This window comes from Pleurodeles waltl, chromosome 11 (assembly GCF_031143425.1).
Source record: "Pleurodeles waltl isolate 20211129_DDA chromosome 11, aPleWal1.hap1.20221129, whole genome shotgun sequence".
NCBI classification, from domain to species: Eukaryota; Metazoa; Chordata; class Amphibia; order Caudata; family Salamandridae; genus Pleurodeles; species Pleurodeles waltl.
The window spans coordinates 152962354-152975338 of NC_090450.1; the positions used below are offsets into that span (position 1 = coordinate 152962354).

Sequence of the window (12985 nt, forward strand, 5' to 3'; positions counted from 1 at the left end):
GTCCTTCGAGATCAGCTTTGGGCAAAATTGGGGGAATTGGGCATACCAAGAGACTTGTTGAGGGAAATTACATCTCTGTACTCAGAAACCTGACTGCAAGTTAAAATAGGTAGTTTTTTCACACCCAAAATCCCCACTAGGAATGGCCTTAAACAGGGATGTGTATTCGCCCCAAGCCTATTTAACGTATACCTAGCAGAGTTTGTAGGAGCCCTTCCTCAAGAGAACAGCCGCCTTCCAAGAACAGTCACCCTCCAAACTTGGTGTCAGCGAAGTTAGGTTGCCTGCAGTATGCAGATGATATTGTACTCTTGAGCCGAACACCAACAGCCCTGCAACATAGCATGAATGCCAGAAAAACTACATAGACGCTCAAGGGTTAGAGTTAAACTTAAACAAAATGAAAGTGGTCCTCCAGGTTGTTACCAAATTTAAAGTTAAAGCATTCGCCTGGTTTTTAGAGGGTAAAAAGGTTGAGGTTGCTACCACTTATAAATATTTAGGCATCAGGCTGGAGCAGAAAATGACCTTTAAACATCATTTAGCTGCTATGCAGGCAAAGGAAGAGTCGCTAACCCTGGGGTTCAAAATATTGAAAAGGAAATTAAGCTGTCCATCATTTAGCCATCTTCTTACTGTAATGTCAGAAAAGTTAATGCCAACAGTGGACTATGGCACTGAAATCATGCTCGGTCAGGAAGGAGGTATTCTCAACAAGATCCACTCAGAAGTGTACAAAACTGTGTTTTCATACCAAAAAGTGCTCCGCCGACCCAGGTACGACTAGAGTTTGGCTTAAGCTTAAAAAATCAATCATTTCAAAGTATGAAGGATTTTGTTAAAATGTACTGGAGACTGCATGCCACCGACAGTGGATCCATCAATAATTTATGCAGGCCGGAAATCGAGGAACAACAGTGCAGTAACAAAAAAGGCTCATGGGATGATTACTTATGGCAAGCCATTGAGGAATTAGGTATTCAAAATGTCTGGGTCAGCCGTTTGGGAAAATCTGCCTTCAACCGAGTAACCAACTCCTCGACTCGAATACTGTCTCGCGCAACAGACAAAGATTTCTTCACTAGAAGATATCATGCCTGGACAGTGATCAATTCATACAAATTCACACAAAACCCTGAGACATCAGGAGTATCTTTTATGCGTTTTTACCATGTATTAAAGCAGCAGTTTATGTTACATCAATGAGGCTTTCCAGCTTGGAAAAAACAGCCTCAAAATCAAAGTTGCCACTTATGTGGTTACAAGCAGGAGTCGTTGTTAAAAAAACAAACTTTTTTAAATCTTCAAATTCACCCTTGCAGGCAAGCAGTAATCACAAGCGGCAACTCTATACCACTTGTCTATAATGGGATAACATTTCTAAAACTGCTGTAAAAAAACTGGACAATTGAAGGGTGAATGCCAAAAAAATCCTTAAGATCCCTCTGAGAGAGCATAGTTTAAATAATATATATACTAAATGCTTATATCAATGCTCAACGACGCTGCATTGAAAATGATAATAAACAGTAATTTGCTTAGCATGCATTCAAATTATGACTATGATATATGTGGCCACCAATGTGTATGCGAACTAATGACAATAATGGGTAAAAGTGTTTATGCTATGATTAATCAAGCTTATATTAGCATTTACGATATTGTATTGAAAATCTTATAGGCCTTAAGTTAGCGTGAGCAGTGGGTTTTAGCTGCCTGACTCTCATATTAAAAGCATTTTTCTGTTTTTCAGTGTGCTGACTCGCAAAGGGCCATGACCCTGCAAATGTTCTTTTTCTTCATCCCAGTGTATCAGTACAAATCCTGTTCTCATCTGCATGCTTGCTGCTTTAGTATGAGTTTATATACAAAGTTGAAACAAAAGTAGATTAATGTAATGTACAAGGACGTTTAAACCATGGACAAAGGAACTCATGACCCGAGAAGACGTGCCAAACGGTGAAGTAACCTCCGGATGTGCCACCTCCGAAGACGTCAATTATGAAGACCAATCAAAATATTATGAATTATCGTGGGGTGACAATTAGAATTACCTAATGTATAATTTGATAGGTTAAAGATAGTGGGGTATAGTAAGTGTCCAATAGAATTTTGGGGGAAGGTATTACGAAAAAGGGATCAAAACCCATGTCACAGAAGGGTCGTCAGAAGTAGGTAGGGAATGCTATTGATTTTATCCAGAAACTCTGTCACTCTGTTTGGTGACTTTGAGACTTATTAAACCATCCTCACCCATAGACTGCCCCTTTACACTTCTCCTCCTTATGAGGGAAGTCTCCCTGTCCTTTAGACGAGTTTAGACTGATGGCGTTTTGACTGATGTCCTGAAGACGAAGACTAATCCTGTGTGCTGACCTAATCCTTGGAGGGTAATTATGACAATGCAATTTGTAATTTGTCTGTTTGCTTTTCATTTCTAGGTACCAACTGTTCATTTTGATAGAGGCCATAGCTAGGTGTTTTCCAAATTGGTGTTCTAAATTGTTTTGCATGAAGCCCAACATGCTGATGCTAATCAGTGGTTGGGATAGGAGTTCACTTTGACTGACACAAATAGACATATGACTGACGTTACGCTATGCTGAACTGACACATATATGACATTTGCTGTATGCTGATATATGTTCACGCCGTGCTATGTTCTTATGTTTGTGATTCTTGCATTAATGAAATCTTATCACAGTTGTCATATTGTGACTATGCTTTTTTTTGCTTCCTGGTATTGAGATGAACCCTTCTGCTCTTAGATAGTAATCAATAGGGAATAAAATTCATAAAATTCTACCAAAAGTTGTGGTTATTCATGACTGAAAGGTCATGGTTGCATCGACAATTTGATTAATGTCTTTATCCAAAGTAAAGTGCATTGTGATGGTAAATATTGATGACATTATTGATATATTGCTTGACATATTGATCAGTTATCTCGTCCTACGGTGTCTCCCCACTGGTTCACAAGATTCATTGGCCTAAAACGAGTCCTAATGTGTAATAAATTGACATAGAAGGACGCGTTAACACCTCCTTTTGCACAAGACCACTGAAGGATGAAGGACAAAAAATCCTTAATGTCACTCCTTTTGCACAAGTACACTTGATTCATGAGGCTAGCTTCTGTTAATGTCTGATTCTGCTTTTAATGAAGAATCTGGGGTCCATGAAGGAACATGGACAGGCTACTTTTAATAACGCTCCTTTGCACTTGTCACAGGCACATTACAACGCAGTTCAAGGTATTCCCATTTCACTAACTATTGCACTTTATATTCTAAAACAATGGGGCTTTACAAGGGTAAAAAGGGGCTTGCAAAATCATAGGGAATGGCCAAAGGAAGAGTAATGGTTAGAGAGCATTTTTATTTCTGCTATAATATGTCTAAATTGTGGGAACTTTTAAACTATCTATAAGGGCAAAAGGGGTGAAAAGCACCTCGCAAAACCATTGGGAAAGCCCCAGAGGAGCTGTCAGGGTTAGAGGACATTTTTATTTCCACTCATAATACATATAAATTGTGGGAACTTTTAAACTATTGATTTTATTGTCTACGAAAATGCTTCTATCTTTTTTTATTCCTGTGGTCCGGGGACCCCTGGAGGTCAGCAAAGCCTCCTCAGGGGAGCTGCGGCTGCTTAGAAAATTAATATCTTGGTGAGGAGGCACCAGTGTCGAATAATGATTCAGTGGGCGTCCCCAGGTTCCATCAATGATAAAGTGGGGGTCCACAGAAGTCAAAAGGTTGGGAATCGCTGTTTTACATGATTGATGAGCACTGGAAACTTTTCATAATGATTTTTATTAACTATACAAATGAACTTGACTATGACTAAGTGTAGTTTAATTAAGTAAGTCAAATAGGTGTTAATTAAAAATAGTATAGCATTCCTTGCAGTCCAATACCATCCCAATGCATGTTTTCTCGTCCCTTTCTATAACCTGCTTGCAGCCAGACACTAGATACCATGGTCTTTTATGTACTGCAGCTAAGCTTGAGTTGTGCCTGCTAAAATAGAAAGGTGGTTCCAGAGGAGCACTTATACCACCACACACTACAACAGGTACATAAAGTTAATGGTTGTTAACCGGAAGCATTATTTATTTACAGCCCAGGCCAGCAACATGTTTCTAGCTGACGTTTCTGCTTATTGATTTAATGGACGTTTCTTCAGAAATCCGCTAATTTACAGTTTCTCAAATCTACTTAGTGTAGGAATTAATATCCTGGAACACTAGTATAAATGTATTATGAGTGTGCCCTTAAAATCACATGGGTTCTAAATAGGGGCACAGGTAAAAATATATAATGTTAGTGAAGATCGAAATGACATGAGTTTGAATTAGGGATAAGGAGGGGCAAGAGGTGCTACTTCTGGTTGCCCTTTGATACGGTTTAAATTGTCCTGTTATCTCCGATTTCAGAATCATGAATGAAGGTACAGAAAGTAAACCAGGCTCTAGAACATGTATTTAGACTACGACTGAGTGAGGAGATAACTTTCTTCCATTCCACCACCACACAACTCACTGCTGCCAATTCGAAGGCTAAAGTGGAGGAAGGGATACCGCAAATCAAGTAGTGGTATATCCACCTCCTCCAGACCACTTCAAACAAGAATTAGGTTGCATTTTATGGCCTAATATTGAAGGAAATATTACAATCTATGTTTTATGCACTACTCTAAGTACTGGTTGGGCTGAATGTAGAGCGGCGGGGAACCATGGGGTTTCCCACTATGTTTGGTTCCACCTAATGGATGTGCAGGGTGTATGCACCACCATGATAATGTCTGCCACTGTCTTGCTATTCACCCCCAATGGCTTGCCCTGCCATTCACCCACAATGGTCTGTTGCCTGAGTGTAAAAGGGGTAGCAGGTGTGCACACTTCACGAACCAGTACAGCGTGTGTAGCGTCCTTCACAAGTACAGAAGAATAACACCAAAGCCACCACAGTGCAAGCTCTCTTACACACAAAGGACATGGACTGTATGAGCAGGGCCAGTTCAAGCTGATTTCTGCTGCTCACTCTTTCTCCCATACAATGGTGGGGTTGGTGGGCTCTAGAAGGCTGGCACATGGAATATGGCAAGTTGCAGGAAACAGACACACACCTATATATGTGCCTGTCCCTTGCGGCCTACTCTTTCTTATATTAACCTTAAAGAGAGAGGGGGAGCAGATGGCTCTACTCCTCTCCCCTAGTTCGACATGGTTGCTATGGATGCTAGATAGTGTGACCTTCGAGAAACCAAGTTACATCTGTCATCAAACTCTCTGTGAAAGCACTAGCCACGCACTCACAGAAGCAGATTTTGTGATAATGAAGTTGCTTCATGTTTCTTCTACCAGAGGTCAAAGGGGCCAATTCATAATTAATTAATACAACTTTTCTATAGTATCAGGCTCAATTGATCGGACAATTTAAGGAACATTTTGAAGATTATTTTAATTGCTAATTTACAATTTTAATTATACAGTGCTTCACAATAGTTTGCACATTATACCAGACTTGGCAACATACCGCCAAGGCAATTTGAAATATACGATATCCAGTCACTGCGTTTTTTGCATAATTATAGATTAACAGCATTGACTACATAAACCATCATCTTCTGCATAATCTGCAGATTTATCCCAAACATTGTTTCTGGCTCAAACGGTTCAAAAGTTACTAAAAACACAGCAACATTTGTTGCATGCAGTGGAAGGCCCTTTGCAAAGTATGACTGTTCACTTTTCTGTTGCCTATTGCTGTATTTGGGTGTTAAACTGGTTCTAATGAGGTACAACCAATGCCCAGACAGAGTGAACAAGTGTTAACATGTAAAAGAAATTAAGAAATTCTGGCACGAAATGTGCCACATTACCACACATTTTGTAATTTCTTGCTGCATAACTTATGCAACCCTGCCACATAATTTGGCCCTCCTCTGCCGCATAATTCCAGTGCCCTCCATATGGCTTCATTCCAGCCACATAAAGCTGCTAGATTAACATTTGTTTAACAATTCACTTTCAGATTTCATGTTACCCACACATTTAATGTCTTTCGCGTCCAGATGAGATCACATCCTGGACAACAGTATACAATGATTATCTCTTTCTCTGCAGCTAACAATCACCATACGCATTACCACCACAAGCACCCCACCGACGGACGGAACCACAGCAAGAGGTGCACTAAATAACTCGTTGTTCTTTCTGTGGGCTCTGTTTTCATTCCACAACAGAGCGTTCACGAGTCGTTTCTTCATACTCATTTGGAGCAAGGACGTAAAAAAGGTTTCGATTAATACGTTTCGCAAAACGCTCTAAAATTGTTATTTTGTTCATATTTCCCACAACTTGCAGGACAATTCTAAGAAGGCAAGTGCGCCATACAAAGCCAATGTAACGCCTTTGAAGCTCAAATGTAATTTTCTTTCTTTTAGTAGTAAAACTGTAAAACAGCTTCTAAGTTTAAACCAAACAGGTAGAGCAGGTAGAAGTGTGAATATTTTTTTTGTTTAAATGTTAATACAAGAAGCCTCACTGAAAGCAAGTGTTTTCCTGATGGATGCTTGTCATTTCATCCAAAATCCAATCCCATTTCATTCCCTCTCCCATCCCCCCGTTTCCTTTCATTTCCCATCTCCTTTGTTTACCTTTTCCTATCTCCCTTCATTTCCCATAACTTTTGTTTAACGTTCCCCATTCCTTTTGTTTACCTTTACCCATCCCCTTTGTTTACCTTTTCCCTTCCCTTCCCCCTTCCTTTTCCTTTCCTTTCATTTTCCCTATACCTTGTTCCTCCTGGTAAATCTGTTCCTTTCCACATCTAAGAACTTCTCACACATGTGTACCAACTGCTAATGATCACTGTGTAAGCATTTGTATGGAAGCCCAGGTGCTGACGCTCATACTACTCATTTAAATGTAATGATGAATGAGAAAGGGTTTGGACTAGCGTGGTCTTTGGACTTAAGGGATGGAAGTTGGGTCGGACTATGGCACATTACATGTGCAGCCGCACAGTCAGATTCACCTCTATCTGAGAGAGCAGGGACCCAGATAATGAACATCTTTGTGGCTTTGAATATCCCTGTCATTTTGGGCTTTGGTTCGAAGAGCAAAAGTAGGAGCTGTTGCAGGGGTTCAATGTATGTCCCCTTGGGAGCTATGGAGCTGCGTCTTGTAAAGCTGAGAAGGCAGCCAAGAGTGCGAGCTGTGAATTAAGTAGAGGAATATAGGCTATCTGACAGACTATTAGGATAAACATTTAGGGTTCCAGTTGGGAAGCAGAATACGGAAGACTAGTCGAGCATATTTTTATTTATGGCATGGATTACGGATAGAGAACAGTAGAATTATTGGAAAGGAGGAGGCATTTGGAAGAAGCTATCTAGGGACCTTGGTTAGTGCAGGGACAGTGTTACATCTGTGAGCGTTATCAATAGCTTTGTGGTACATCTCAGAGGAACACTGAGGGAGCAACAAGGGTGGCAGAGGAGTGGTGAGTGGCAGAGGGTTGCAAGTTGCGCTATGAGGACCTACAAGGATGATGGAAGCATTGCTGTAGAAGCTCTAGTGTGGACGGCTGGAATGTGTGAGTAAGGATTTGCACAGCTGCAGTGGGTTTGTGAACTGAGCTGGATTGGCTGTCGAGACAGAACTTTAATTAGAGACCAGGAAAGGTGTGTGTGTTGGGGGTGGAGTCCAGAGAAACTCAAAAGAAAGTGATCTATGCTAAAACTTCAATTATGGTGGAGTACAAGATCTCTCCTGGTATATCAGATGGCATGTCTCAAACAGTGACAAGAAGCAGCGGGGTATGTTCTATTTGAGCACATGTGATGTTTCCCAAAACACAGACTTTAGATTTTGGGCCTGATTTAGAGTTTGGCCAATGGATACTCCATCGCAAATATAACTGCTATACCCTCTGTCTTATTTCAAGTGGATTAGGATATATTGCATTTGTAGAAAGGCATTCAGGGCATTCATTATGTTTGGGAAAGAATACCCATCTGCCAAACTGTAAATCGAGGAAGTAGTATCTACTAAACATTGGATTTAGGACTTTGTAGTCCTGCTGCTTACAGTAGCCATCTCACAGATCTATATAAGTAAAACATATTTTATTCATAATTGTGCTGCAGAAGGGCATACCCCACATGTTAGGTGGACACAATGGCATCTGATGAGGATGAGGGTAGAGTTGATGCTTAATCGTAAAATTTAGAGGATGTGTGCAAGAGTTACCTAACAGATTGTTGGACCGATCGCAAGACCTGCCAGAAAAGAACGGAATATATGAGCATCGAAAGACTGTGTTCGAAGACATTTTGTTGAAGAAACATCTGACAACTATTGTAAAATATTACATTGAATAACCCCATTACAACACAACCAAAAAATGTCTCTGTATTTTACCCTACTCCACAGGAACTATAAATAACATGTGCCTCTGTATTTTAATGACTGGTGGAATACTATGGAATTATCAATTGGACCCAAAAGTTCCCTGAGAAATGTGGTGCTACCAAGGAATCTGGAATATTGCACCCAGCTTTTGAAGTAGTAACCCATCTTCTGTTTTTATTTCAATAAAAGATTTTAGCATGTGAACTACCTAGTTGTAACAGGCCTGGCCTGTGGTATTCCCATGGGACATATAATGGCAAATGCTTCTGGTATCTCCCATGCTCCTCGCACTGAGGGGGTAAAAAGTAATATTCTTTAACCAGAATCACATGGCACAATTAGAAAACATTAACCATAAATTTGTGGAAAACTAAGAGAGGGTGGTGAAAAACTACAGAAATCACACGGGCATTTGGAAGAATGAGAACATAATTTTAAAGGAATTTTCATTTAAATTCAGTGAGCAAGATGCCCATATTTCCCCCCTCATTTAACACAATTTACTGTTGCAATGTTTCCCTTTCCCTTGATTTTTGAGAATGTACTGATTGTATTGTAGAGTAGGCTTACAGATGTCACGCTGGAAAGAAAGCATATTTCAGTCTAATCAGTGCTAAATATAATGACTCTACCACAACTGTTCAGTCATTATAGCATTTCTTTTCAACTTCTAAGCAGAGCCCTTTAGACAATCAAAAATTCACAGAATGTTCATTGAACAACTATACAGTCTTGAAGGCACAGTTTCCAAGAGAAGAGCACAAAATTACGCATACAACATTGGCTCATGGAGGCACACTTACTTTTTACTTGCCTCTGAGACATCAGCAATGTTCGAAAAAAGATGGTGGCTTTCCGTCTTGGTCATTGTCGCACTCAATGCTTTAGAGTTCTTGAACATCTTGATCAGAATGTCCAGACTGAGTAAATATGAATGTTCTGAAGAAATGACTTCGAACATGGCCTGTGTTGAAAGAATTCAAATGGGATTAAGTCAAATGTGGATCTATGTAACAGAAGCTTGATCAGTATGTCCAGATTGAGTAAACATGAATGTACTGAAGACATGCCTTCAAACATGACCTGTGTGAAAGAATTCAAATGGGGTGAAGTTAAATGTGGATCTAGTAGCATCTTTTCTAGTGGATTATAAAAGCACAGATTGCAGGGCAGAAGATGGAGGCAAAGTTACCAATGGTGCTGCAGGTGCAGTGGTTTTGTGGCAGTATGGCGTCAGGGGCCCACTGAACCATGATTATTGCTTTAATTTATTGCCCAACAAGTGGGCAGGAGCCCTTTGTTCTGGCTTGCTCTATGGCCTTTGGCACTCTTGCAATGCCACTGTCAAGAGGAACAAAAGGAGGATGCATGAGTGCTTCATTTAACTTCTGTTTCAGGTCCTGAGCTCGCCCCCCACGACCGCAGCACCAACCTGCTGCCTCCTGCCTCTGTCCCCTGACCACGCTGCTGTTTGCGTGTTCGAGGCCCTCCTCCACCCGCAGGCATCCTCCTGCGCCTCATCCCTGGGGTCTAGTGGGCTCTGACTAGCTTCGCTTGACCCGTGTGCCGCTTCCGCCGTCCCGTAAGTGTTTTTTCAGTTTTCTCGCTTTTTCAGCGCCTCGCCGCCGGCGCTTCTGCCCCCTTTGTGCCCCCCTGATTGCCGTCTCCCCGATCGTAAATTGTGCCATACTGTTTTTCTGTTTGTGTGATTTTTCTTATTGTATCTGCTCGTATTTTGCTCGTTTTTCAGTGTTTCTGCCCCTTGTGCGCTCCTCGTTCCCTGCCGCTGCCTCCCTGCGGCCCCGCCCCCCTCGTGCCCCCATTTGCCGCTCCCTCCCGCCTCCCGCCTCCCAGCTGCTCCTCCCTCCCCCCTCCCTTCTTAATGGCTGGCGCTGCGCGTCGCGAGTGAGCGACCTCTGACCTGTTTCAGGTCCTGAGCTCGCCCCCCACGACCGCAGCACCAACCTGCTGCCTCCTGCCTCTGTCCCCTGACCACGCTGCTGTTTGCGTGTTCGAGGCCCTCCTCCACCCGCAGGCATCCTCCTGCGCCTCATCCCTGGGGTCTAGTGGGCTCTGACTAGCTTCTCTTGACCCGTGTGCCGCTTCCGCCGTCCCGTAAGTGTTTTTTCAGTTTTCTCGCTTTTTCAGCGCCTCGCCGCCGGCGCTTCTGCCCCCTTTGTGCCCCCCTGATTGCCGTCTCCCCGATCGTAAATTGTGCCATACTGTTTTTCTGTTTGTGTGATTTTTCTTATTGTATCTGCTCGTATTTTGCTCGTTTTTCAGTGTTTCTGCCCCTTGTGCGCTCCTCGTTGCCTGCCGCTGCCTCCCTGCGGCCCCGCCCCCCTCGCGCCCCCATTTGCCGCTCCCTCCCGCCTCCCGCCTCCCAGCTGCTCCTCCCTCCCCCCTCCCTTCTTAATGGCTGGCGCTGCGCGTCGCGAGTGAGCGACCTCTGACCTGTTTCAGGTCCTGAGCTCGCCCCCCACGACCGCAGCACCAACCTGCTGCCTCCTGCCTCTGTCCCCTGACCACGCTGCTGTTTGCGTGTTCGAGGCCCTCCTCCACCCGCAGGCATCCTCCTGCGCCTCATCCCTGGGGTCTAGTGGGCTCTGACTAGCTTCGCTTGACCCGTGTGCCGCTTCCGCCGTCCCGTAAGTGTTTTTTCAGTTTTCTCGCTTTTTCAGCGCCTCGCCGCCGGCGCTTCTGCCCCCTTTGTGCCCCCCTGATTGCCGTCTCCCCGATCGTAAATTGTGCCATACTGTTTTTCTGTTTGTGTGATTTTTCTTATTGTATCTGCTCGTATTTTGCTAGTTTTTCAGTGTTTCTGCCCCTTGTGCGCTCCTCGTTCCCTGCCGCTGCCTCCCTGCGGCCCCGCCCCCCTCGCGCCCCCATTTGCCGCTCCCTCCCGCCTCCCGCCTCCCAGCTGCTCCTCCCTCCCCCCTCCCTTCTTAATGGCTGGCGCTGCGCGTCGCGAGTGAGCGACCTCTGACCTGTTTCAGGTCCTGAGCTCGCCCCCCACGACCGCAGCACCAACCTGCTGCCTCCTGCCTCTGTCCCCTGACCACGCTGCTGTTTGCGTGTTCGAGGCCCTCCTCCACCCGCAGGCATCCTCCTGCGCCTCATCCCTGGGGTCTAGTGGGCTCTGACTAGCTTCGCTTGACCCGTGTGCCGCTTCCGCCGTCCCGTAAGTGTTTTTTCAGTTTTCTCGCTTTTTCAGCGCCTCGCCGCCGGCGCTTCTGCCCCCTTTGTGCCCCCCTGATTGCCGTCTCACCGATCGTAAATTTTGCCATACTGTTTTTCTGTTTGTGTGATTTTTCTTATTGTATCTGCTCGTATTTTGCTCGTTTTTCAGTGTTTCTGCCCCTTGTGCGCTCCTCGTTCCCTGCCGCTGCCTCCCTGCGGCCCCGCCCCCCTCGCGCCCCCATTTGCCGCTCCCTCCCGCCTCCCGCCTCCCAGCTGCTCCTCCCTCCCCCCTCCCTTCTTAATGGCTGGCGCTGCGCGTCGCGAGTGAGCGACCTCTGACCTGTTTCAGGTCCTGAGCTCGCCCCCCTCACGACCGCAGCACCAACCTGCTGCCTCCTGCCTCTGTCCCCTGACCACGCTGCTGTTTGCGTGTTCGAGGCCCTCCTCCACCCGCAGGCATCCTCCTGCGCCTCATCCCTGGGGTCTAGTGGGCTCTGACTAGCTTCGCTTGACCCGTGTGCCGCTTCCGCCGTCCCGTAAGTGTTTTTTCAGTTTTCTCGCTTTTTCAGCGCCTCACCGCCGGCGCTTCTGCCCCCTTTCTGCCCCCCTGATTGCCGTCTCCCCGATCGTAAATTGTGCCATACTGTTTTTCTGTTTGTGTGATTTTTCTTATTGTATCTGCTCGTATTTTGCTCGTTTTTCAGTGTTTCTGCCCCTTGTGCGCTCCTCGTTCCCTGCCGCTGCCTCCCTGCGGCCCCGCCCCCCTCGCGCCCCCATTTGCCGCTCCCTCCCACCTCCCAGCTGCTCCTCCCTCCCCCCTCCCTTCTTAATGGCTGGCGCTGCGCGTCGCGAGTGAGCGACCTCTGACCTGTTTCAGGTCCTGAGCTCGCCCCCCACGACCGCAGCACCAACCTGCTGCCTCCTGCCTCTGTCCCCTGACCACGCTGCTGTTTGCGTGTTCGAGGCCCTCCTCCACCCGCAGGCATCCTCCTGCGCCTCATCCCTGGGGTCTAGTGGGCTCTGACTAGCTTCGCTTGACCCGTGTGCCGCTTCCGCCGTCCCGTAAGTGTTTTTTCAGTTTTCTCGCTTTTTCAGCGCCTCGCCGCCGGCGCTTCTGCCCCCTTTGTGCCCCCCTGATTGCCGTCTCCCCGATCGTAAATTGTGCCATACTGTTTTTCTGTTTGTGTGATTTTTCTTATTGTATCTGCTCGTATTTTGCTCGTTTTTCAGTGTTTCTGCCCCTTGTGCGCTCCTCGTTCCCTGCCGCTGCCTCCCTGCGGCCCCGCCCCCCTCGCGCCCCCATTTGCCGCTCCCTCCCGCCTCCCAGCTGCTCCTCCCTCCCCCCTCCCTTCTTAATGGCTGGCGCTGCGCGTCGCGAGTGAG

The 12985-nt window shown here is 45.5% G+C and overlaps 1 protein-coding gene across 1 annotated transcript in view; it reads right to left on the bottom strand.

Moving 5' to 3' along the window:
• Positions 1-12985, bottom strand: part of ARHGEF26 (Rho guanine nucleotide exchange factor 26) — a 380358-nt gene that overhangs the window by 307286 nt on the left and 60087 nt on the right. Inside the window, exon 6 of the mRNA XM_069213320.1 lies at positions 9226-9386. Within this exon, the coding sequence (XP_069069421.1) occupies positions 9226-9386 (161 nt within the window). The remainder of the gene's footprint in view (positions 1-9225; positions 9387-12985) is intronic.